Source organism: Scophthalmus maximus, chromosome 19 (genome assembly GCF_022379125.1).
Source record: "Scophthalmus maximus strain ysfricsl-2021 chromosome 19, ASM2237912v1, whole genome shotgun sequence".
Lineage (NCBI taxonomy): Eukaryota > Metazoa > Chordata > Actinopteri > Pleuronectiformes > Scophthalmidae > Scophthalmus > Scophthalmus maximus.
In genome coordinates this window covers 12,347,657-12,374,599 of record NC_061533.1, presented here as the reverse complement: position 1 = coordinate 12,374,599, position 26,943 = coordinate 12,347,657, and the positions used below count along the sequence as shown (strand labels likewise).

The 26,943-nt window shown below is 40.2% G+C and overlaps 2 protein-coding genes across 6 annotated transcripts; one reads left to right on the top strand and one right to left on the bottom strand.

Annotated features, from left to right (window-relative positions):
• Positions 1–707: 707 nt before the first annotated feature.
• kntc1 (kinetochore associated 1) lies at positions 708–20,545 on the bottom strand. Of its 4 annotated transcripts, XM_047329187.1 has the most exons (62): positions 20,042–20,544; positions 19,559–19,714; positions 19,331–19,451; positions 18,805–18,920; positions 18,479–18,557; positions 18,280–18,357; positions 18,155–18,189; positions 17,950–18,060; positions 17,492–17,585; positions 17,251–17,303; positions 17,053–17,165; positions 16,890–16,944; positions 16,686–16,784; positions 16,555–16,598; positions 16,391–16,456; positions 16,217–16,292; positions 15,896–16,021; positions 15,592–15,758; positions 15,365–15,476; positions 14,984–15,127; positions 14,831–14,887; positions 14,475–14,546; positions 14,242–14,361; positions 13,524–13,667; positions 13,345–13,440; positions 13,071–13,174; positions 12,868–12,970; positions 12,648–12,782; positions 12,433–12,552; positions 11,974–12,046; positions 11,770–11,837; positions 11,378–11,679; positions 11,021–11,193; positions 10,563–10,663; positions 10,095–10,239; positions 9,938–9,994; positions 9,682–9,845; positions 9,458–9,562; positions 9,237–9,365; positions 8,744–8,860; positions 8,475–8,584; positions 8,150–8,366; positions 7,702–7,791; positions 7,454–7,619; positions 7,049–7,107; positions 6,723–6,939; positions 6,566–6,639; positions 6,245–6,455; positions 5,939–6,051; positions 5,752–5,807; positions 5,448–5,526; positions 5,225–5,349; positions 4,992–5,127; positions 4,767–4,862; positions 4,539–4,595; positions 4,113–4,167; positions 3,898–3,961; positions 2,973–3,102; positions 2,774–2,863; positions 2,163–2,317; positions 1,125–1,227; positions 708–882 (listed from the first exon to the last, which is right to left on the bottom strand). In XM_047329187.1, the coding sequence occupies exons 2-62, from the start codon at positions 19,697–19,699 to the stop codon at positions 847–849; spliced, it is 6,654 nt and encodes a 2,217-aa protein (XP_047185143.1). In that variant the 5' UTR covers positions 19,700–19,714; positions 20,042–20,544; the 3' UTR covers positions 708–846. The 4 variants fall into 4 exon arrangements, with proteins under 4 accessions (XP_047185143.1, XP_035496342.2, XP_035496340.2 ...); XM_035640449.2 differs by having other exon boundaries at positions 708–1,227; positions 20,042–20,545; XM_035640447.2 differs by lacking the exon at positions 20,042–20,544 and adding an exon at positions 19,955–20,039 and having other exon boundaries at positions 708–1,227.
• Positions 20,546–20,681: 136 nt separating this feature from the next.
• Positions 20,682–26,883, top strand: rsrc2 (arginine/serine-rich coiled-coil 2). 2 transcript variants are annotated; one of them, XM_035640459.2, is made up of 10 exons: positions 20,682–20,828; positions 22,108–22,249; positions 22,468–22,508; positions 23,683–23,846; positions 24,485–24,616; positions 24,725–24,772; positions 25,382–25,482; positions 25,580–25,842; positions 25,933–26,022; positions 26,146–26,883. In XM_035640459.2, exons 1-10 carry the CDS (start codon positions 20,823–20,825, stop codon positions 26,329–26,331), a joined length of 1,173 nt encoding a protein of 390 aa, XP_035496352.1. In that variant the 5' UTR covers positions 20,682–20,822; the 3' UTR covers positions 26,332–26,883. The 2 variants fall into 2 exon arrangements, with proteins under 2 accessions (XP_035496352.1, XP_035496351.1); XM_035640458.2 differs by having other exon boundaries at positions 24,725–24,841.
• Positions 26,884–26,943: the final 60 nt, after the last annotated feature.

The window sequence follows — 26,943 nt, the reverse complement described above, 5'->3', positions numbered from 1 at the left end:
GCTCAAAAGACGAGGACATCGTTGAAAAGAATTGTCAGAGGAATATTTAAAGTCCGACAAGAGTCAGAGTAGTAGCGTGCATTGCAAACTGTCGAAAGCAATTTGTTGCAGCAGTTGTATTTATACAACTACATTATACAGCAGCAGTTGTATAATGTTCTACAGTAAACTTGTCATGTTCAATTTTCTCACAGAAAAGAAATAATACTTAAATCAAATTTGGTTTAAATGCAATGATATCTTAACCCTAACCCAACCCCATCTCACCGTGGAATATATCTATCAATATGAAAAGAATTATCGAGATAAGATTTTTTCCCATATCGCCAAAGGCCTAGCGTGAGTACTGTGAGCTGTCCGGACAAGCTCCCCTCATCCCCTCCTCTCTCCCTCACCCCCTCTTAAGGTTCAAAAGTCAGATATTTCTCAGAAGAGAAGCAACTAAGATTTCCCGGTGACAATGACTTGTTTCATGATGTTGCCGGTGTTACCCCTCTAGCAGTAATGGAATAACAGTTGAATAACTTAACATCTTTTCATGTCACGTGTCTTTAATTTCTGCACTAAATTATAGAGAGTAGTATTGATAAGAGTATCGTTAAATATCGGTATCGATAAGCAGTATCAGTATCGGTATCGATAAAATCTTAACGATACCCACCCCATAGTCAAAGGCATTGATTGACCCCCCCAAGAATTCTTCTCAATTTTTGATAGAGAAAGGCATTTATTCAGATATTACATGAACAATTTAAATGATAAATGTTAGTAAGTGCAAATATTGCATCGCAGCTCAAGACAGACAAAGTGTGATGATACGAATACAGCCGAAAGAATTGAGTCCGTTCATCCCGAAACTCCATTTTGCATGTTGAGAAACTCCTGAAAAGTCAAACCAAAGACGAATTACAACTATGTTTCACATATCACAGGGATGTAATGGTGATATAGAAATGTTAATGCAAGCGAAAACCATTAAGTTGCACACAACTACTAAGATTAAAATAACATAAATAACATTACAATGTCATCAAACACCGGGTTATTTCTCCGTCATATTCCTTTTGTCATGGTGTTGTGCTTGTCCCAGAGTAAACTGGGTCCAGGACAACAGCTTTACTCGCCTTCATCCAGCTCAGTGAATGTGAGCCATTTGTCAGTGTTTTCCCTCTTTGATGCTCCCGGTGCTTCATGTACTCACGGACGAGTGAATCAGCATCATCCTGACTGAAGAGCAGATATATTTTTAAAAAATCCTGACATGGACAGCTCACATCATACATTTGAATTCATCAAGAGCATATAGTAGGTTTTTAGCTTTTGTTTAGTTTTACTCTTTCACTCCCGCACAATTTCATTAAGTTTCAAATCTGGTATTACTTACAAACTGAATCCATGACTTAGAATAAAACAAAACTAAATATTCAAACAACACTATAGCTCAGTTTGAACTCCCAGAACACAGTTTGTACAGTTGTCCTGCCTTTGGGGGATAAATTGGTTGTATATCTGGTGACACATCTCCAAACGTAGTTGAGGGACTTTTATCAACTCTACTTCATGGTCCAAATTCCACAGTGTACACTGAGTCACTGGAGACAGATTGTGCCTTTAAATGTTGGATACATCAAAAGCGTGTCTCCTCACAGGATGGATGAACACACTGGCTATTGCAAAAACAATGCAAACCATAAACAGGGTTAGGGTCATAACTATTAAAAAATGATATGAAATTATGTTGAGAAGAAGCTCAGAGAATTCCCGTTTCTTTATTATAATGTGTTGTGTGTATATACAGTATCCACTGTGCACTTGGTTATGAACAACAGTAGCTTGTTTATTAATCTAATAACATTTTTTCTGATCAGCTTTGTAACTTCTCCTACAGCCACATTTGAAGCAATGAATAATCTCATTGATCTAGGAACAACTCTTTTTGGTTTGTGGCTCCTTGGGTGGATTCAGCTCCATCTCATCATCAGTAATGTTAAATGATAATGTCAAGAGATACTTGGTAGTATTCAGCCTACTTGTACACAGAACCCTGTGTCATTTACCACCAATCTGTTGTTTTGGGGTTTTCTGACTAACTCAGATCAGAAATGTTTCCCGAGAAACCTTGCGCGAGGGGGATTAAAAAAATTAAACAAACAAAATCGTACCAGTTCTGGCTGATCAGGTAGTCCACCAGGTCTTTAACCTGGTGCGGTTGGCCACTCGACACCATGAGCTGCTTCAGATGCTTGAAGTATTTGGTCTGCAACAGTTTCTGGTGCTGCCCATTTTGGTTGATGAAAGTTAATACAGTCTCCTTGACCTGAGGGAGCATAAAGGTAATGGTGTTATGTCATGTAATATAGTGTGATCAAAACCCAAAAGAAATGGGTGCAACAGCGCTGATATTATTCAGGGAACCAAACATCCCTTTTCTTTTCAGACAAGCACACACACCTCTCTGCAGGAAGCACGTTTATATCTACATGTAGTTTCCTGTCAAACATCTCTATTAATACTAGCCTGTTAACAAGAAAGCATCAATGTTTTCACAAGACATAAAGGTGCTACATATGTGTGTGCTCTAGTGATGCAACTTTGACCGCCTCAGCTTTTTAACTATTTTAAAATCTTTCAACAGCACCAATAATAACAACGTACATTGAAGCCCTGGAAGTAGTTGACATTCGAGTTTGAATAATAAAAGATTCAAATGGATCAAATTTCTTTTCTTGTGCAAGTTGTCAACATTCCCATCTAACTCAAATAAACCTCAAACCTGAGAAGGGATTCCAGCCAGTTCACCGGTGTTCATGAGTTCTTCCACCTGCTCGAGGACAGTGACCGGATTACAGACGGACAGAAAGCCCTGGAAGCAGCAAAACGGAGACAGAGAAATGGTGATGAAAATGTGATTGCAATGTCGAGCCTCAAAGACTTGGTCTTCTTACATGTTGAACTGACATGGACATACTCACCTGGATCTGCTGAGCCTTTTTATTGGCACAGGGGATGAGAAGGAGAGTTCCCAGGGCAAAGGCAGGCAGATTAAACTGTGCAAAGCGATTGGCAATTCCTATCAGGTCCAGATTCAACAGGAAGGGGCACCTTGGGAAGAAAGATGACAGCACGGTTGGAATTAAATGCAAAGACAATTTGATACATTATTCAGGTCATCGATGCCTCATTTCTTAAACGAACTCCAGTGTTCAGTAAATCAAACCTATTGGAATTGGCATTACATATATGTATATGTAGCTAATTTGCAGCTACTGTCTTTGGTAAGGCTTTTACATACTATATAATTAACAGAAGTATTACAGTAATACAAACACTGGCATCTAGATGTGTGTATGGCGCACGTCAATGTCACATCACATATTTGCTTACCTGCACTGTCTACTCTTTACAACCATTACTGCTGCTACTGAACCAGGACTGCTGCATTCCCAATTTGCAGTGTTCTATACACTTTTATGTGTTGAACATAAATCCGAATTTTATATTGTATTTATATCTAATCCCATCATTATCTTCTTCTATTTTATATGACTCGTGCTTGAATTGTTGAGCTGTACGGTTTCCTCGTCCAACACATTTCATTGTACATTTGAACCTGTGTAAACCTACATATGACTAATATAACAAAACTGAAATTATTCAGTGTTCCATCTTGGTTGACATTTAATTCAGTGTTTTATTGTGTTAACGTAAGGTTCTGAGTGTGATTTTAAAATCATGTGACTGCAGTGTACCCGGATTGTTTTTGAAAATAACTACAACGACTAAAAAAGATAAAGTTCTTCTCTATCTATTAATTCATAAATTACATTAAGTGTTCATATTCTAGTTGTAGAATTCAGAAATGATGTTGGTAAATGGCTGAACATAAGTAAAGCATACTTGAGGAGGAGAACAAAGGTCCTGTAGAGTGTTGCTTGTTGATCAGGACTCAGAGGAACAGAAGCTGTCACCAAAAAATGGGAGATGAGACAGTGAGGAGCAGGTGTACTGAACAGTGAGAACGTTGTATAATAAAACATCAGTCAGCCAATCAAGACAAATAAAACCATGTTGTGTGTCAACAGAAGCAAATATCAACGTTATTAATCCAGTACCTGAAACAAAAGGTGCGAGTATCATACTCCTCCAGGTCCTGGAGAAACTGGTAATCTGGGTAGAGGATTAAATAATAAAATAAATGAAAGAACGTCATATCTCAGTGATGGCTGAAAGCATTTTTGGGGTTTTTTAATTTAACTTCTGTCTCAGCATCTTTCCAATAGGTCATCCGGTGGTGTAGAGCATATCTGCTTCATTCTCGGTTTTACTCAGGCCACAAAAGCAAAATGCATATAGTAAACATATCCGCTTCATGCAGCCACAACTCTAGTGCAGGTTGTGTTGGTAATTATTTTTTGTGTTGTTGGTCATTAGTTTCATTAATTTTTTCCTACACTGTGGGACTGCATTTTGCTAAATGTATGAAAATGAAACAGGAATTGCAAAGTTTCAATTCTAACAATAAAAGTGATAAACTGTACCTCCCACAGTTCAGGCACAGCCACGACTGCCTCAAGCACCCTCTGGAGGTGGCTGATCTGGAGGGGGCAAATACATGTAAGGTTTATTTCAAAACGCACTGCCCAGCTGTCTTCCTTCCAATAAACAATTTTATAAATCATTGACATGAACTGAAGACAGTCATCGCGTATGAGTGAGAATTTGGGTTTGGTTTAATTTCCTTTAAATACAGGCACACATGTCCTTACCAAGTTGAAGCTAAGCAGCTTCTGGAGCAGACTGTTCCACAGCTGAGGGTCATACACCTGATACTCCAAACACAGGTCTGCCACCAACTGCACCGCCTGAAACGAGGTCAGTGAGAAACTGTTTCAGGTCGTCTGCACACAGCCTGTGTGTGGTATGTAACATTTCTAACATAGTGATGCTAAAATGGAGAAACGAGCTGCAATAGTGTTAATGTTAGACCGAACCTGTGGCTCATGACTGTGATTCTTCCACAGCCCTTTAACCAAGCCCTCTTTGGGACTACTGAGGAAAGACTGCAGTGTGTAGGGGATGTTTAAAGCCTCCAGTTGAGAGACAAAGATGTAGCACTTCAGGAAATATCTATAGGAAACATAAAATAAAAAGCATGTCAATGACAATAAGCCTTACTTAAGTTAACTTGAATTCATACAGTTTAACAGCTATCAAGGCCTCATACTGGATTTTGGTCCTGGGGATCTGTAACCCAGCCTCCAGAGTATCTGCGTCCACGAGGCGAACGAGACAAAGCAGCGCTCGAGTCCGATGGCAGAAGGTCAGACGAGGCCCAGAAGAGCTAAGGGGCTACAAGGGGAAAACAAACAATCAAAACATATATATAATCCACTTTCTCTTGACACTTCATGCTGTACTGTCTCAATGTCTTTCAATGTATTCCTCACCCAGGTTTCGGCAGATAGGATAGGATTTAGAAGACCAACAGTTTCATCCATGGGACAAGACTGCAGCATGTACACCACCCTGAGGACATTTCACAAAAACACAATTGACACAAAACTAGGCAGCAGAAAATGGTTGCTAATATGCTGCACTGTACATAAAAAAGTATTCTAATACTGGATGACAAACTTGCTTTCATAAAGACAATTCTAAAGTGCGAAAAAAGGAAAAGCTTTTCTTTTTTTTTGATGTTTTAAAAAAAATTTAAGAAGGGTATTCAGATTCAACTCCCAGTAATGTCTGTACCTCATTAAGTCAGGGTCCTCCTCAATGTTGCCGATACATTCATGATAACCAATATCCTTTATTAAAGAAAAAAAATGTTCATCAGAATTCTACACAATGTGCTCAAATTTCATAAAACACAATGTACAGTAAAAGGAAATGAAGAATGTAATTATATGACAATGGGAAAGCAAAGACTGACAAAAACCTTGGCAGCGGCAGGGCCTGTTTTACAGATCCACTTTTCCAACATCATGCTCCGGACTTTCAGGAGATCCACATTGTTGACTGTGGCTATTTCCTTGACCACGGTGTGGATGTCTGAGTCAAAGGAATCAAATAAAAAATTGAATGCTTCCGCCTCTGTCGCAGCATACCAGACAATTCCATTAAAAATCATAAGGCAGAATAGTGAAGTGTAAATTAAGTGGAAAATAAATTTATTCTGAAACTTTAATGTACTTTAATGTACTACTACTTTCTAAAGTGGGCAGCTGTATCTAAGTGTGCTCACCGGGATAAGTTTGACCTCTTGACTCTCTGTAGCGCCGTTCCACGCTGCCGTGCTCATACAGGGCCACAATGAGCCTGGCCGGCACCCCGGTCAGCTTCAGATGCTCTGGGCTGTTCAGTTGGTTGGCTATCAATGTATTCTCAGTAGCCGAGCGCTGGAACTGCAGCTTCAGCTTGGAAAGAAAGGTCTCCGCTCTGGCCCTCGCTGCCTCCTGCTCAGAGGGGAGAAGATTAAAACCAACTAATGTGTAAATAAATAAAATATTAAGTATTTTAAGTTTGATGCTGTTTATTTCTCCAGGTGAAAAACACAAATACTGACCTCGAGGTTTGGATCCTTCAGCCATGCATCGCCAAGACCCAGACAGAACTGGAGTGAATGTGTCTTCTCTTTGCCTGTAGAGAGCAGGAAACTATTCAGCGCATATGTACAAAACATACCAAGCGGTGTGGAGTAGTGGCTAATCTCTGGGTTAGACCTGGTGGCAGTTCCTGGGTGATTTTGTGTGCTGTGGCAGCAGCCCACTCTGGGCTCTGGATGCAGTGGATGTACGTCATCATGGTCTTAGCAATCTTGAACAACTCCTTCTCGTAGCCTTGACTTAGACCTTTTTTCCTCTGCTCCAAGAGGAGAGGCTTCATCTTCTTCTCAAACACATGATTCGCTGCCGACATGTATAACTTGTCAATGCTCACCTGGGAAGAGACAAGAAGATGTGGACAAAGCTCGATAACAGTCAAACTCTATGGATACATCTTTAAATATGTGGATTTTACAGAGTAAATCTACTTTTGAGTCGAGTACCTTCATCAGTTTGCTAATCAGAAGAAGTGTAGGAAAGGTCTCCTCACTGAGCTCAGGAGCTAAACAGAAAGTGTCATGACTTGACATTAGCTCCCAATATCATTGAACTATTAATAGTAAAAAAAAAAAGAAAGATCTTGTCAATGAAGGCTTCAGAAAGAAGTCCAACAAACAGTTACAAGTTCCATCTATTACACATTAGAGAAGCACAACTGCAGTCTGATTTACAGGTGGTTAAATTGATCGGAAATTAAGTCAAGACCTCAAATGAAAGAGGTTGTTTATTTTGCTGTTAGATTAGGTAACCAGTGCAGATCTCATAAAATCAGTAAATTAATCATCAGAGTACTTTGTCAGTAGAAATAGTGAAGAATGAAAATAGGAAAGCTAAAGTTGCTGACTTACAGATGATCTTCCAGTAATGTGTGGTCTGCATCAGAAGGTGGAAGGGAAGCCTGCTGCTGGACAGGTGGTTGGGCAGGAGGCTGTTTTCCAGAAGATAAGTGTTCTCCATGTCTGAAGGAGGAGAGACTCGCTTGTAGGATTTCAGGTGCTGAAGGAGGGCCATCACCTGTGCAGTAAAACAAATTGAGTGCAAGTCTGCAGAATATTTTTTTACATTTAACATCAAATTTGAAAATGTATATCTTTACCTGACTTATAGAAAAGCCAGTCACATTCTCATCGGCAGCCTGTATGATCTTCAGTACTACTTCAATCCTCTCATAGTTGTAAGGGCTGAGCTGTAAGACAAAGGCATTTTGCACATTAGGTGAATAGCTAGACTTGATTTCTGTCTGGGATAGAAACACCACCATCATTTTGACACTACAACTACTACAACTGCTGCAGTGGTATAATTCAGTCTGGTATTGAGTCTGAATGTCATTGTAGTGCCATACTCAGCAAGGTATGTCAGTAATTCTGGAAAAGAAATTCCAAAGTGCTTTAGCAAGTGAACATGAATGTTAGGTATGCTGTTATTCCAAAAAAAATGTGGAGGGTCCATATCAGTGTTTAAAAATCTGTACCATTTAGCCCTCACATTAATGGGAAACTGTTTTAAAGAGCCCCCGTCTAATTGCCCCCCAATGCTCAAACCTTGAATAGGGCAGCACAGAGACTTTCAGTGAGCTCGCAGGTGCTGCGTAAGATTGGGATAATCTGCAGGACTCGCTCCAGGGCATCTGCAGGACACAGAGGCTCCACCTCCACCTGGCCTGTACCTGGATCACCTGCACCTTCCTCATCCTCTTCCAGCAGCAGTAAGGTGGTAATGTACTGGTTGATCACACCGTCACGGTCCAAACCAAACGTGCTGCAGACATATACGCACAGGGTTACTTTTAGCACAGTCTGGACCCAAAAAGCAAATTGAAATCCCATGTTGACTGAAAGATTTGGCACTTGAGAGTCAGCAGCAGACCTGCAGTACTGGAGAATAACGTCTGGGGTGATCCTCCTGTTCTTCACCAGGACAGGGATCAGACTACGCTTCATTTCAGGCTGCTGACGGAACACTGGCTGGATGGATATCTGCAGCAGAGCAGATGTGATCATAAAACCTAAGTTAAACGATAACTGTCAAGTCATGCGGACAAGACAGCAACTTGGGAAATACAAAGCATATTGACAGTCTACTTAAACATTCTTCTGAGGAGAATGCCCTTGGTCTTGGCCCAAGTGTTGCATTACCTCTAATTTACCAAGCTTGATGCCCCACTCAGCATCAGTGATGACGGAGAGAAACTTCTCTTGTTCCTCTGCCTCATTGTACAAGCAGCAGAGATTGGCTCCGATTCTGGCCACGGCCTGAAATAACAAAGTCGCTGATTCGATTTTCTGAATATAACAAGAATGGAGGTGCGCACTTACATGTACACGTGCATGTTTATGTATGAACACTTTGGTCATTGCAGATCTTAAAATGTGAATGGTCTCAATTAGGATTCAACAATGGTTAAATATTGTACACAAAGTTTGCAACCATTTGTGATGGTTCATACGGCCCATTACTGTCAGATGTCAGGGTCATACCAACGTACTGCTCCTTCAAATCCACAGAATAACCGCTTTCCCTGAGTTTCCAATACCAGTATTAACATTTCCCTGGTTCTCTCTTTATTGTCAAACCCTTTTTTTAATAATGGAAATCAAAGTGAAGAAGAAAAGTAATCATATTACTTACCAAGATTTTATCATAGTTTTGCCAGGTGTTGTCAATAACCTTCCACAATATTTTGAAGACTTCATATTTGGAGAGCAGTGTACAGAGTCCAATGGCCAAATCACAATCGACCACTCTCCAGTTGAACACCTGTGGCACACAGAAAATAGAGATAAAAGTTATTTCAAATAATATACTAACATTCAGTAAATCTGCTACAACACTGGAATCAGAGGACTGACCTTGTTCAAGAGGGCCACAGCCACAGCATTTAGAGAGGATGTAGTTGACTTTTGGAACTCATTCAGGCATATATTGTACTTCTTAAGATCTTGGGTATCATAAAGCTGAGGAAAAAAATCATATTTTGCTTAGTCTCATTGTAGCCAAAGTAAAAATAATAAGGGCATAATTTGCCCAGCAACCCAAATAGCACTTGCATTAGCAGCACCACTGGCAGTCATACCTGTACACTTAGCTTTATGTCCATAACGTTGGAGGAGACATGCTGCAGGCAGCTGCCATATGAGTTGACCAGCACTCTGAGGGCCAGCTCCAGCTGACTGCACTCCTGCAACATCTGCAACATGTTGGCCAGGGGACCCAGGAGGGGCCGCAGATAGTTTGAACCTGTGTGTGGACCCATGCAAGACACAAGGTGAACTCCAAAAATCACAACTGTAAGTAGAGAAAAAAAGGGAAGATTCTACTTGAATGCCTACCATCTTCAAATGAGCAGTGTGACAGGCAGGAACAGTCCAGTGGGTGTAGTTGGGTATCTGCAAGAACAGGAATAAATTAGCAAAGCAGCTGATGAAACTAGCCACCTGCAGCGTGCCTGAGGAGATGAAGTGACGACAAATGTAAGCATCTTCATACCCTGAGAGACAGGCAGCAGACAGTTGGTAATTTCATACTGGACAGGGAGCACAGACACCGGGTCCAGAACAATGCAATCTTCGTTAAAAACATCCTGGAAGCTCCACTGAGAATATGGATCTTTTTCTGCCTCTAAGGTCAAATCCTGTGATGTTGCACAATTAAAAAATACAAAGTTAGTATATTTGTGCAAGAGGGATCAATAATTCAGTGTAGTTTTAGTACATTTCTCAACCCTTCTTTTCTTTTTTTGAAAATATGGGACTTAAATTCAAAGTCTTAATGTAAATGAAAACATACACTTGAAATGATGTCTAAATTTGCTAAGATATTTCAGCTAATAGATTCACAATTACTGTTAAGTAAAATGTAAAGACTGACGTAATCGTCTAAAGAAATAGAACACATCAACCAGCCCCAAATGAAATAAATGAAGTGTCATTCTATGGGAAAAGAAAAAATACTGACCTTAGCTATGAAGCCATAGTTGTCTGATAACTGACACTGGTGATAAACGTCCATGGCTATCCGTGTGCACTTGCAAAGCTCCAGACAGTCCAGCAGCAAATCTGTAACAATTATTTCACTGCTAACTTTGCAATTTACAAATAAATTGGAGCAATGGAGAGCAGCCAGACAAGCTCAGAACACAGGAGTTCAAGTAGCCTGGACGGACGCTCATTCAGACTGTCAAAAAGAGTTTTGTCCTGAACCTAGTCAGCGTTTTCAACAAGATAAACCACATGTCCATAAACTATTGCAGATATAGTGGAAAGGATGATCTGTTCTTTTTTTCGACAGATGTGCTGTTTGTGTGTCATCTGTGTTATACGGACCAAATGTTTTTATATTTTTCCTGCAAGATTCCCCCAAATTAACAAAAAACAAGGTATCTAATAGTCACAGAGTTAAAATATGTTCTTTACCCGAGTGGCACACAGTGATGGCCTGGCAGGCCAGATCGTGGATGACTGCTGGCAGGTCCATGTTGTCGGGAAGCACCATGGGCACATCCGCCTCCAGCATCTGACATAATGTCTTGGCAGCAGTGAACAAAACTTTTCCTGTGCTGGTGTTATAGTGGTGTTCATATAGCTCACTGAAGACACAATGGAAAAAGACAAAGAAAAACATGAGGTTCTCCAGATGCCCCGCAGCAAATTTATATGATATAATAGAATAATTTCAGTGAGAACAAATGGGTGGAAACACTACAACAGCAGGCTTTATCGGTTTCCCACCCCTGCATTCACACTCATGGCCTAAACATCCAACATGCAAACCTGAGGATCTTAAGGGCCTTGTCCACTTTGCCAACTCGCAGAGCTCGCAGGGCCAAGTCAGACCAGAGCTCCTGTTCGCTACGCTGCAGCTGTCGTCCCAGACGACGTAAGCCAGCTTCTGTGGAGATCGTCTTGATCTTGCCATCAGGATCATTAGCCACAACAGGAGTTGTCGTAGTCTTCCCTTTAGATGAACGGCGACCACGCGTGTTTTCATAGGCCGTGATGTGATGCTCCTGGATCTGTTTTCTGATGTTTGGATCCTCATAGTTAGACGGCGTGAAGAAAACATCAAAGTCCTCCTGAAGAAACAGAGAAAAAGGATGCGGTTTAAACAGAAAACCAAAGAACATGGAATAAATCTTTTTTTTTTTTAACTATCCGAAGCTCACCTGTAAGTGGGCGATCGCCTTGAACATGATGAGGTTGTTCTCACACTCCATGCTTTTAAGAGCATCATCTGCAGAGGAGGTGTAACCCACTATCACTCTTGAATGTTCAGGTAAACATTTCTAAGATTTCTTTCCTAACGTTTCGTGTATGTGGAATGACTTCTATCTATCTATGTTTTAGGATTGAGTAAAAATAATACTCACGTTTTTGGATTATGTGCAGGTATTTCAGAGCCTCCACCATCGCCTGAGCTATGACCCTCTGGCACTTCTTGTGCTGTTGAAGTGAGAACAATAGAAAGAACAGTATGAATGAACAGTATGCTCACCATAATGCTGTTCCATTTTTATGTTCTCATAAATTGATTGAGCAATTGATTTGCATATACACTCAACCCCCTTTAAAATTCATGCAAGACTACAAATCTACAATCAGGCATATTTTCAGTACATGATGCAATCATGCAAATATGTGCTGAATATGTTCTTTGTTTTATGAAATAGACAGTAGATTGGCAGGGAAAATCTTGGTACATCCGATCAGATATCTGCAGCAGATTCATCATTGAAATAACATTTGCTGCAAAGCAAGTACAACCTTTGGTTTCTCTTAAAACATAACATGAATTCAGCAGTCTTAAAATTCCATCTACTCCATCTCACCTCGTTAGATATGTGGAACTTGTCCTCCAGCTGCAGCCGAGCCCAGGATGTGAGACGCTCGACAACACTTTCTGCCTCTGCAGCGGTCAGCCTCTTCAGGACAGTCATGCATTCTTCAGTCTGCAATGGGGGAAAAAAGAGAAAAGAGTCTCCTACCAACATGCCAAGAATCCATACTGTATAAAGACAAAATATACAACACAGAAAAAGCCTACCTTGCTTTGACCAATCAGCTGGATGAGATGCAAGTAATTTATCTGCAATGTTGGAAGTTTGTAAGCCTCAGCTAGAGTCAGTGAGTCCTCTAAAGACATTGGCAAGTCTTGCTTCAAGATGTATCTAATCAGTGTCTGGGGAAAATATATAGGAATCAGTAAATGCACAGGCGGGCATAACAGAAGTCACATGTCTCATAATTCATCATATCAAACGTACCATAACTTGAGTGCTGTTAGAGAGGTTGAAGTTACGGATCCCGTACCCTCTGAGAGTTTTCCTAATCTCCATCAGACGGTAGCTCTCCTTTAGGAGCTCTTGTCTGGAGAATAAATCCAGTGGAGGAAGATCATATCAAAGCTACTAATGTTAGTTAATATTGTTACATTATTGGTAACTATTTCAAAGTGAGGACAACATACTTTGGTCCATCCATCCCAAGGTACTGCTGAACCAGTTTTTCCACCACATTACTCCAGGGTACGACAGCTTTCTGCATGATCTCCAGCACAGCATCCACCATCAGCTGGCAGGAAATACAACAATGTGAGATTTCAAAACTTCCAGAACGAATTTATCTGTTTTTCACCATCTTTCTCACAGTTGTTTTTTTGGTTTTCACTCAAATATCTGTGATCATGAACCTTGAACATGATGTGAACTGTGTGTAAACATAGTGTTGTAGATGAAGCCTACATCAGTATCCGTGATGCAGTCTAGTACAGCCACTGCTTTGGCCTCCCATTCTGTGAAAAGGGTTGTGGTCTGAGAACTGCAGCGCTCCAGTAGATCCTGGTGAAGATGAAACAAGGTCGTCATCGTCACGCAAAATGAACTGCCAGTCCCCACTAGACTTGGCTGTGGTGGAGTTTTACCTTGATATACTGTAGAAGTAGCTCATTATACGGAATCTCATGCTCTTCAGCGTAGGGCAGGATGCTGTTTTTCACTGTGGCAGCGATCAGCTCTGGAGCCAGCACTTTGTCCAGCATTAAGAATGCGACACCCCGCACGCTTCCCTTTAAAATGAACAAAGGAGAATATTTTTGAACTAGCAACAACAACAAAACACACGCTTAAGAGCCCGACCGATTTGTCGGTTGGCCAATACAAATTTGGCTGAAATGAACTTTTCACAGACATATCGGTGTATGTTGGCGGATATGTACCAATATTAAAAGTTATTTTATAGAACTAAGTGCAGAAAAGATGTGCATTTATGTTTATATTATATTATATATATATTATATATATTCCATATGAAAACTAATTCTTCATTCAAGTTCTTTATATTTGGTTGCATTTGTGTTTTCTTTTTATTTAGTCATTTATAATAAAGTTTATGGTTAAACTGTAAAATATCAGGCCTCAATTACATTACTTTGTCATGAGGGTATGTTAAATATCGGCCAATATATCCTTATTGGAATTTTCTTTTTACTTACCCTTATATTGGTATCAGCCCCAAATATCCATATGGGTCAGGCTCTAATATTTAAGACTTAATATATGTTATCTGATGTATCAATAGCACTTGTGAAGGTTGTTTGAAGCTCATGTGTAGTTAGATTACATCACTAATAGAAGACAAACCTTCTCAAAGACTGACAGTGAAAGCCTGCAGCTGTATTTACGGTGAAGGTCCAACAGTTGACGCAGGTTAGACACCAGGGACTTGAGGTTCTCAATCTCCTCTGCACCATAATTATCATCCTAAAAAAAAAAGATGTGCACAAACATGGACCACATAAAGTAACACTAATTAAGTTACACATATGCTTACAGTTACATCATCATTTAGAGAGTACACAGAGTGGCAAACTTACAGATTTCATCCATGACCATAAAGGAGGCAGTCCGAGCACGGCCAACTCCAACCCGTTCTGGGGCCAAGCAGCCTGGGAAAACATTTTTACATCCATAATCACTGATTACACTGTGGTGACAGACTCAAAGGTCTTGTGTTTTATACAACTAGTTGAATAAAAAAAACTAATCTAGAAAGATAATGAGTGCACTGTATATATGAGCAAGTGATGCAAAGCATTTTACCCCACTTTCTGTTAATGTTGTGATTTGAGCTTGAAGTGCGTTTCTTAGGTCATCAAAATTATTTGGGACTTATTTGGGAATCAATAAATGCAAATCACCACTGATAACCTCAGCTTCTTTCATACTATACCTTCTCTGTCAGTTCCAGATTCCTGGCCCTCTGCTCTAGCCATCTCGCCAGGATTTTCTATGGACACGTACATAGATAGAACTTTAACTACTGAAAACGTAGCAGCATATGGCGAAGAGGGCAGCGCTTTATGCTTGAGAGAATGTATCGTACCTGTCCTGTCGGGAGCACTCTCCTCACAAAGGGAACAAAAACTGCCCTAAACCAAGGACAGAGGACTTGGGATGGCACGTCCTCTGGTATGGCACTAAGCAATGCTTCAAGCTTGTGCTCATCAAACTCCAATCCAACCTGTCCCTGTCAAAAAACCCAGAGGTAACCAACATCACACCTGACATCAACAGTAAAATGTTTCTCAGAAGAAATTTGCTTTATTTGGACGTTTTTATTGATGTAAAGGTTGAAATTATGCATCAGTATTATTGTGCATTCTTTCCTTAAATTACCGATATAGTTTAGATAAACTACAGTGATCATGAGACACTTTGACATTTATGAATGAATGAAGCTCTTTCTGATTTCATTATTTGTTACCTCGTATCTGAGCCAAATGAGTTGTGCACCCTTCATGTCGCCTTCTCTCAGATGTGTCAGAATGTCTCCAAATGTGTCAGTGCTGTTCAGAAACTCAATCCAGGCAATTCCACTATGGATGACAGATTCATTGACAGAGGTCACACATGAACGTACATCCTGGACAAACCACAATAAGGACATTTCACTGTGTAACACAAATACAAACCATTGGCCACTGAACCTACTTGAAATTTTCCAGGCTGTACAGGCTAAGGAACGTTGCCAGTCTGGCCAAGGCCTCTTGGATCTGTAAGGAGGAGTATCGCGTGGCAGCGTGGTTCAGCATCTTCTCTGCCGTGTCAAAGGTTGGCCATGGGGCTTTGAGACAGTATTCCACCACGTACTGCTCATCCTAGGCAACACAAAACAATAACCTTTATTAGTAAGGGGTTGATACTCTGTACCAAATTTAATTTTGCTAATGTTTCAAAGGCACTATGGAATTAAGATTATAAAAATTCTCAAAGGGCTCAGGATTGTAACACTCACTGTGATCTTCATCAGGTTGGTTTTGGCCTCGTCCACAAGTTCCGACCACACGTCCTGCCCGTAGCCACCCACCGATGCAGACGCCAGCTGCTCCAGCACAAAGTCAAGCTTCACCTTGTGAACAAGCTGAACAAAGATAGGACTGTCAGGTTGTAAATAATCACCAACTGCACTGCACCATCATTCTACAGTAATAAAACTACTTGTAAAGAATTTTTCTACTTTCAAATCATACTTCTCTGGTCAAATAGTAAACATCTTTTATTCTACTGTCCACTGTGGCCTAGGGTCAAAAAGACCACAACAGTCACACACACACACCTCCAAATCCAGCTCAAATGTGATGGCAAACCTCTCAGCCTCTTCAAACATGTGTTTGTGAAGAAGTCTGCTAAGTCTGTGAATAATAGAAAAGTCAAGTAAGTCAGATTATACCGACATCATATTGATTTATGTTGCACAAACTGCAGTTACTGAAGTAATTTAATTAGGTACCTGTTTTCAGGCAGTGCCTCTGTGAAGCATCTGACAACAACAGACGGAATACTCTCTCCTTCACAACTTGAACAAAGAAAAAAAAGGAAAGAAAGAACAATCACGGTTTTTAAATGTTTCGGTTGTGGCTGAACTTTCATTTAGTCATACGAAACATTTCCTACCTTTCTGGGTTCTGACAAATACCCTCAACTAAATAAATTGTGTCCTGAAATCAGAGGACAAAAGCAGCAATATTAACAACTAGAAATTTGCACAAGAAAAATCCATACCACAATCTAATGATTTGTTTTACCATGTTTATTTTTGTCTGGACAAGACAAGAGACTGAGGAGACATCCAGCGAATAGCAAATAGTCATAGAAGGCAGAAATCTTATTTGCAGTGAGTTGATCTAAAATAAATACAAATAAATAAAAACCATCATAAGTTAAAATTCAAAAAGACGTTATGAGATAATAATCTCTTGTATTTTCTTTTATAAGAGTTGTACTGTTACCTGACTGCTGTCTTGCTTTGTCAGTGCAATCATCTTCATGCTGCCCTTGTCTTGGCTGTGATAAAAAACAAACACCATATTGATTTACCCTTTTCAACACTGTATAAGAAGGAGGCTCTGTATATTAACAGCTACAGTAAGTTAATTAAACATTGATACATACGCCACCATGGAGGCAGAGCCACATTCAGTGGTGAGTTCAAAGTCATGAATAGCAAGATCTGGCCAACAGTGAATCATGACGAGGAAATGCAGGTCCCAGAGACTCAGGACGTCCTGCAAGCAAAGAAAAATATTAAGTAGAACTTCAAATACAGTACTATTGAATAATGATGGCCCATGGTGACACCACCGAACTTACCTCAGTGTCAAGAAGATACAAGAGATTTTCCACTACCACCATCTTCCTCACACCTTTAAAATAAAACAAAGACAATATTTATAACACAGACATTTAAATGTTTTACTTGTTTCAAACCAGTTTGATTCCGTCCCTATTCCTTACTTTTTTCTTTTACCCAATACTTAGAATTTCACTGTAAAAAACCTGAGCCCAAACATTGCTCACTTGTTGAGTGGAAAGATGAACATTCACCCATTACCTGGAATTAAATTGTTGTTGACGGATTGAGCAAGACCCATCTTGGCCTGATGAGGGTCCATCGTCCAGTGAGTCACAACATTGTCTTTATCCCCCTGTGAAGAGAATAATGTCACTGAGTAATGGCTATTACAGGTTTTATACAAGGCTGAAACTTTATTCCAAATTTGCTTTAATTTTGTCTTGAAAACACTTTGCTTGTTTCTAGTTCCCAGCAGTTGGACTGTTTTGTGAAACGGTAAAACAACTGAGCTTTAAAAAGACTGGCACAGGAGAACACATCCTCTGTGAATCTAGACGCAAGTACTGTATGCGAATGCTTAAATGACAATAAACATTTAAATTTGATCCTTGTGATTTAGTTTATTAAGCACTGTAAATGAGTCTTTGACATGTAACCAACTAATCATAACTGCAGGTTGTAGATGAATTATTGAAACTTCTCTCACGGACACTGACCCCAATTAGTAAGTGGATTTCTTTGCCCAGAAGGAACATCACTGCTGTATTGCAGCCGTCATCGTGGTAATCCTCAGTAGAGCAGAAGTCTATCTTAATGAGAGACTGAAGCTGAATTAAGGGGGAGGGGAAAAAGTGATTATTTATCTGCTGTTCCAAATATTGCAATGAACTATTGCATGGAAAGTAGATTGCCTTAACTTACCTCTTTCAAAGCTCCCACATCCATTTTTTCAATGGCTGGGTTAGCAAAAGAAAAAAATATTTTTAATTAGGACGAAAAAGTAGCTCCAAGAAAACTTTAAGTAATTGTACCTTATATTTTGATACCTGTCTCAATCTTCGCCAAAGAAAGGTTTGTAATGTGGAAAAAGCCATCCTTGATGAGAAGAAAAACATGGTACACCCCTGCCAACCAGAAACACACCATTCACAGTTCAGATAGAATGGAAATTGAATTCCAAAGAAAAGACACATCATAGTCATTTCTAACAAAAGATTCTTCTCATATCCTGTTCATAAATTTCACCTAAGGACTCCTTGTCCTCTTCTACGATGAGATAGCGATATGTTTTCTTCTCTCCACTGGATGGTTTCTCTACCAAAGCCTACAAACCCAGAAAATGACACATGAGGTTCATAGGTGAAACATATCATGCAGCACAAAGTAACCTTGGAAAAAGACACAGTTATCAGGTCAATTGTAGCTGTTACTGCCATGTATAGTTGAGTGTTATTCTTCAAGTGCGGTGAAATCGGACATATAACAATGTAGGGTCAGACACTGAGTGTTCATATCTAATGTAGTTCTGCTTTGGTGGGCCTTCTGGATATTAAAAAAACAAACATCCATACCCTGGTAAGAAGAATTTTCTTTTGAGGAACATAGATCAGGTGAAGGTTTCCATTTCTTTCACAGACCACCAGAAACTGTCCTTCCAGGCACACGTCAATAGCATCCACATCAGTATCTGAAAATATATCTAGGTTATTCATCAGCAGTATTTACTGTGAGATGTCAGACAGATTGATTGTTGTACTCTGTTGATCCCAAACGGTGAAATGCCAGCGTTACAGCAGCAGGTATCAGTCATACAACACACATTACAAGAATATAAGAAATTCAAATGTAAAAAATATATTTGTATTTCATTTTTTGCATTGTCAGAAAGACATGGTGAAGTCTGGCACGTGACTGAACCTTACAACATCCTCAAACTGATTTTAATTTTTACCAGACAGAAAACCCTGACAGCGAGAAAGCGGTGGCCATCAGTCATCTTCACAAATTCTTGGGACCCGATTATTTGGATGCAGCCACACAGGCCAGGTATCCCACCGGATACAAGCCATAATGCCACATGCCATAAATGATGCGTACCAAAGTGAAGAAGCAACAGGATGGTCTGATAACTCTGGTCGAACAGGATAACGGTCTTGTCAGCCACAACAATGCTCCAGGTCGAGCCACTGGAGGAGGAGAGACGCGGGTCTGTCTGCACCTGCAAGAGCCAAACATTCACACACAGTCACCGATCAGTGCGGCCATGAGCGTGGCGATAGATCGGGGTACAGAGCAGTCGGTGAAAATCGCGACATGAGTCGTTACCTCATTGGCAGCGGAGATTTTGACCAGTGTGTCCACCTGATACAAGCCGCTACCACTCTCCTCCCTTGACACGCTGCCCAAACACCGCACGGTGTTTGTGTCCTCGCTGGTCAGAAGTTCAACGTCGCTCCACGTCGCCATTTCGCGGAGCTTCACCTAAGGTGAGGAAAAAATAGACCTTCTTTTATTCTGATGTTATGATGCTTCGACTCTTCGGCTAGCTAACTTAGCGTTAACTAGCCCCCCTTTCGTTTTAACGTTGACTCGATGTTATGGTAACGCTAATGCTGGCGATTCGAACGAGAGTTATAAAACCTACAACATTGAGGAGGGTCCGCTGATATCTCTAAGTGACGGTTAAGTGGTGGGTTACATGTACAGTTTATAATAACTCACCGATGAAACAATCAGATCGCTGTATTACACAGAATCCACACAACCAACCTGTTTTAGCTTTATAATTTGGCGGGTTGCTGTACTTACCCGGAAGAAATATGCCCTGCGTTTTGCCTTCCAGGTGCAGCTTCCGTCGCGGGCTACTTACATATTTCGTCTCTTTCGCAAGGATTTGGCAGAAATAACCCACAAACCCTGCCCAAATTTGATCATATCAATGTTTAATTTAAATCTGACCATATTAGTAATGTTTGGCCGTAACTGCCCGAAAGCAATGTTGCCTGACACGCAAAATTTAGGAAAAATAACAAATATATTACACAGGGGAAGGATTATGGTAGAAATGTCTTTTGGAGTTGCCAGGTTGGATTTATTTTGGTCTTCGACAGTGGTTTAAAGAACACGAATCTTTCCTTCACCGGCAGTAATATATATATATATATATTTACATATATATATTATTACTGAAGCGACTTGGGTAATTAAGAGACATTGGGCTTATTCATCATTCTATCTTATCAAACTTGCAAAACTCAACACAGAAAGTGGTCAAATATGAATGATTATGGATATCTCTCCTATTACTTGTAAGTATTTGATGAACTGACTTAGTTAAAAGGTAATTGCCTATATTGATTATATGTACGTAATTCGCCTTCCTCTGCCTCTTGTATGGTCCCTTCTTTCGGATTTCAACAACTGATTGTATTTTCCCTGAATCAGGGGGATTCAATAGCTTAAACCTGGCAACCCGAATCAAATTAGCACAGCCACACATCGGCTCTTAGCGGCTAGCTACCGCTCCTGCCCGTGTTCGTTTGAATATTCAACAAAACAACGCGCTACACATACATTGTTGCTCAGAATTATGTCGGTAAGTACTATCATACAACCACAATCAAGATATGCGTACACGCAGTAAGATCTAAATGACTCTACTATACGTTTACAGTTCTACTCAAAAATTCCTATTTTCTTAAAGATGGCGGTTAGCGTCAGCTAGCTTTGCAACCCAGCTAAAGCTAAAGTGTAGGATTGAGCTAATCTAGTTAGCATGTTGGCTAACTGGATATCTATTGTGTTCTACGGTATCCTTAACAATCGGGCAAACATTCTTGTCAGAAAAACCAACGACATTAAATTCACCAGGCGGCGTATTTCGACGAAGCGCAACAAAGAGAATGGCCTCGTTGAAACCGGCAGCAGCCATTTCAACCTGTGAAGAACTGTGGGGTCGCTAGTATTTGTTGCTTTTAGTCTGTACGGATCTTGACCACTGGCCCATTAATTCAATCTTATCAAATTGTTGTGACTCTTGACATAAGTCTCTGATCTGTCCGGACAAGTATTGAACGATGTTCCATGTTCCTCACATGTTGTTCAGTGAGTTGATGAGTGCGTGAGCGTCACTGGGCCATGCGACAAACAGAAAACGAACACAAAAGTGAAATATGAAAAGGACTAAGTTGTCCTGTGAAGAGAATGCAGAAACGTCATTATACAACATTAATCGCAGCAGCCCAGCAAGTGGTCACAATGGGTAAAGAGTGTTAGGATAAATGTTTAACAGTAACATTAAACGTTTATTGAAATGAGGGGGAGACCTAAATGAATGCTTTAATTTAATGTGAGGCAAGTTAACACAAGTAGCACTGCATCTGTAAAGTTAATGAGACAATTTATGATGGCATTGTACAGTAAAGAGACTGGTTATCACTGTTTTTGGTCCAGTCAGAGACTGATCTGCTTATATCAGCACTAGTAATTTCTTTCAGGATGCGGTGCATAACTGACCCACAGACTGGAAATTAGTGCGTATTTGATATGGTGATATAATCAATGTTAAGATTTTATAAGAAGACTTAGGAAAAAGACACAAGGAAGACCACAGTCATTAAGCAATTCATTCATGGTATTAAAATATATCAAATCAAATAAAAATACATCACTGAATTTACATACCACTGTGGGATAAAATATGTTTTACTTCAAAGTTGTCTTGCTTTAACAACAGTGCCAATCTCAGTTTTATTTCAATGGTTTGTATTTGCCGATTGCTGACGTAAAGAAATGGTTCACAATGGGAGTGTATACAAGTAGGACATCATGGAGCATTCTGCAACAACTTTTTTTCTCATATTCATTTGTTGTAGGCAAGTGATGACTCTGTCGACTTGACCAGAACAGGCTCCCCAGTTCATCACAGAAAAAAACACAGCATGGAGTCATCGAGATCTCCCAGACGCTCCAAACACCACCATTCGCGGTCAAGGTCACGCTCCAGGGACCGAAAACGTTAGTATGCAGTAACAGTACCCAGAAAATGCTGAATATTCCAGGACAATGGGGTCCACAGTATGGATTTTGTTCTTGGTATATAGCCTCACGAGATGCAACATTTTAAAATTTGGGAATAAGATTAACACACTGATTTGCCCACAGAAATGAAAAAATGCCATTTGTGAGTTTCGGTGTTTTCATGTGTATTCATCAAGACTTTCTGCTTTTTCCAGGTGACAGAAAATACAGACGTAGTCGCAGCAGGAGCAAAGAGGTAAGCCGCAGTTAATTTATTTGATTAGAAACACATTTGATGTGAATGTCAAGGCCTGAAGTTATAGTCCTTGTTAGTTTAAGGTCAAGGTGAGTATGTTTAATTATGTTCAATATGTTAAAATTACCAAAGTTAAGAACAAAAGAAATAGATGGAGATGGGCTTAGTCTCATGGAATGGGTCCTTTTTTAAACCCTCCCTGCAAAAACATGTCTCAAAGGAAGTTTTCATCCTTGGATATGTCATTATTTGTAACCATATTAAATGGTGAAGATTAGATTTTTTTTCTTTTATTTTTTGTTACATCCTGTGTGTAAATCACATGATAACATTTCTACAATAAATCATACTCAGCGTGCTAATGCACGAAGAGACTGAACAGAAGACCCTGCTGACATAGCAAAATAATATGTCTACTACTGGGACAGGTAACTATCTGCCATTCAAACTCCTATTTGTCTCATACTATTGGTAGAAACTTTGCAATTAACTCTTGCATCTCGGGATGGGCATTATTCCCCTAATGATTTTAATCTATCCAAATGGAATCTGTATTTTTTTCCATAGCTTACTTAAAAATTATTCAGTTTTGCCTAATTTGTCCTATAAAGAGTAACAATTTTGTCTTAACCATGTTCACATGAGATAAACAGTTTGATTCCACTCAAAGATAATTGGCGCAAAATTTTACACTAAAGAACCAAAATACATTTTATAAACGCCTAGAAGCTGTTAAAAGTGAATTGGTTGCCCATACCTATTTCCATCTTTCAGTGGGTTCAAGTTCAAAGCATTTAGGTAATGTTGGAACTTTTATTCAGGCTGACCTGACAAACTACATCCAAGTTTTTTCCTCAGAATCGGATCTTAAGGCTTGCATGTTCAAAATTGAAAGAAGCAGGATGTTCCAAACATGCTGGTTTGATGAAGTCCTATAATTTTATTAAAATGATGCAGTCAAATTTGTCTGCATCACAGAAATGTCCACAGTTGCAATCATTTTCTGAGAATGACACTATGTGTATGTTATGAAAGTGGCTTTGAGATGACAAGGTTTTTTTCAGCTTGTCAAAACTTTTTTTTTTTTTTTTTACATACCCTCTGCTGTAAGCCATGGTACTAACTCTTTTTGTTGCACTATTTTCCTGAAAGAGACAACTTCTTCTTAAAACAGGCACGAAAGAGGGACTCTGAGAAGCTGTCAAAGTCACACAGAAAAACAGATGAGCAGCAAGAGCAAGAGAGACTTTCAGCAGAGAATGGGGAGGAGAGATCCAGACGCAAAGACAGGAGGTCCTCCAAAGGCCGGAGTTTGTCCAGGTCACACTCACGAGAGAGGTAAGTGTGGTTACTAAACTGCACAAAGAATTATGTGATTCAAGTCTTCTAACTTGTTTAATGATATAGGAGAAAGTATTTTTTTTAATTTTATTTTTAATTTATTTTTTTTACCAAGTGTTAGTTGGCTGCACGGTGGTTTAGTGGTTAGCACCTTCGCCTCACAGCACGAAGGTTCTGGGTTCGAATCCCGGTTCAACCAGGGCCTTTCTGTGTGGAGTTTGCATGTTCTCCCCGTGTATGCGTGGGTTCTCTCCGGGTTCTCCGGCTTCCTCCCACAGTCCAAAGACATGCAGAATGGGGTTAGGTTCATTGGAAACTCTAAATTGACCGTAGGTGTGAATGTGAGAGTGAATGGTTGTCCATCTCTGTGTGTGGCCCTGTGATAGGCTGGCGACCTGTCCAGGGTGTACCCCGCCTCTCACCCAATGTTAGCTGGGATTGGCTCCAGCGACCCCCCGCGACCCTTAAATGGATAAAGCGGTAGACGATGAATGAATGAAAGTGTTAGTTTCTAGATTAATTGCTGACTCTTGGCCTCATTATATACCACTATATTGATGTACAAGTTCATCAATAGCACTTCGTTCCTCTCTGTGATATATTTGATTCCTATTGATGAATCTTTTTGCTTTCAGGCGGCATCACAGTAGAAGTAGGGACAAACGGCGTTCACGGTCACGCAGCCGGGACAGGAAGAAGAAGGCTAGGTCTCGCTCAGGTTCACGGACCAAACACCGCCATCATAGCAGAAGTCGCAGCAAGAGCAGGTGGGCTTAACTTAAATAAGAGCATTTCCTGTGGGCAATGTTTTTTTGAACTCCACCATTCTGGCTCTGAACAGTATGTTCATTGAATTATTTGGGTTGTTCCACCAGGGAGCGAAAGAAAAGGAGTGAGAAAGTGCGCAGAAAGAGTCGAAGCAGGTCTGTTAATCCACCTGTCATCCGGGGCAGAAACGCAGCTATGGATGCACAAGAGGCCCTGGCCAGAAGGTAAGGCAACAGCTTACGGGGCATTTACAATATAGATGACTGGTCAATCTGCACTGGCTGGCAATCAAGAGGGTTCCTGTTGCAACTGAATAATAGTGGCTGCAAAGGTTCTTTCTTTTTCAAATTAGTTTTAAGCCTAGCAGATAGTTAAGTAGTATAAATTGAACCAAAGAAAAACAAATATAAAGCTCATCCAGACATTCATATTGGAGTTATTCAAATAACTTTCTGACCACATGTCATCTATGTTGCACGTGCTGGATAGCATTGTTGTTCGTAAAAGGAAATTACATTGGTAGGAAAACAAGGGGAAAAAAGAATAATTGGATTGGTGGGGTGTACAGGTGGCGAAGGTGTCTTAGACACTGACCATGTAATTTCAACATCCACGAATGGACTCTGGCCGGGGACTCTGTTGCACGTTGCCCCTCCTCTCTCTTCCCTCATTTCCTTTGAAGCCCACACACACTATCACTTTTAAGTTCACAGAGCATAGTGTTATTTTTGTGTAAAATAATCATACACTCTTTTCTTTTCCAGGCTGGAGAGAGCCAAGAAGCTACAGGAGCAGAAGGAAAAGGAAATGTTTGAGAAACAACAGCAGCAGCAGCAGCAGCAACAACAGCAGGAGATAGTTGCAGGTGAGAAGTGCATATTGTGCCAAGTTTGAAAACCATCGATAATTTAAATCAAGTCTGCATTCAGTTGTTTATGCTGGTCTGTGTATTTTGTTTCCAGTAACTGCCCCAATCGCAGCAGTTGCCGCTGCAGCAGCTGCTGTCTCAAACCCCGCACTCAATGTGGCGGCACTCCTGGCCTCCGGGACGCAGGTCACGCCTCAGATTGCCATGGCAGCACAAATGGCAGCCCTTCAAGCAAAAACACTGGCAGAGACTGGTATTGCTGTGCCCAGCTACTACAATCCATCCGCTGTAAACCCCATGAAGTTTGCAGAGCAGGAGAAAAAGAGGAAAAAGCTGTGGCAGGGAAAGAAGGAAGGGGTACGATTTGATTTTGCTTTACTTCCTCAAATTGTTTAAACAACCAAATATTACACTAGAAAATTATGGTTTGTTTTTTTCATTTTTAAGGACAAGTCCCAGACAGCTGAGCTGTGGGAGAGTCTAAACTTTGGAAACAAGGACCAAAATGTTAAATTTCGCAAACTAATGGGTATTAAAGTAAGTATAACTATGTTACTTTACTTAAGCCCTGTGTGTTTGATGTTTTAGATAAATCTTCACTAATACCATGGAGCTTTCCAACCTGTAACATGAGTCAAATTGAACTTACAATCTGTACAGGGAGAGGACGATGCAGAAGCTTCCAAACCACTCAACGATGATGGTCTGCAGACTCTTCAAAAACAGGAGGAGATGTTCAGGAACCTTGACGTTCAGTATGAGATGGCTCGTTCTCAGACTCACACCCAGAGGGGAATGGGCCTCGGATTCACATCGTCATTCTCCCGGGGAATGGATTCTATCTAGTGCCAAACCTTGACTGTCAGCACCACTCATCCGATCATTTAGGACTACCAATTCATCGCCAGCTCTCAAGCTTGCATGGATGTTGCTCTGAATCTGTAATTTATATATAGACAAACCTCTCCCTTATTGGAACAATATTATAATGTAAATAGCCAGATGCTGAGTCTCATTGATGAGTAATCTGTACATCTTGGAAAGCAAGCATCAGTTTGACTGACTGATGTTGGTTAAAAATTAGATTTTTGTTTTGAATGATGTAATAGCTTTGTTTTGTTTCTTTTTTTAAACTGAAATATATATTGATATGTGATTGTTTGAACGTAAACTGATTATAATGTGGATACATTGAACACTGTTTACATCCATTTAGCAAAATGCATCTGAGGTCAGTAACATGACCAGAAACCCTTAGTTTCATTTCTCCTGACTGATAAAAGCCAAACAGTGGGCTGTGAATCACAGTGTGTTGAGGACTGCCATTGATGTTGAACGGTCTGAGAAGAGTAATCACATATTTCAAATATTCTTGAAATAAATTAGTTTTGTGTCTAAGTTTTTTCATACCTCACCAATTTCTTTATTTCCTGTGATATGTTTGTGGTTCATTACATT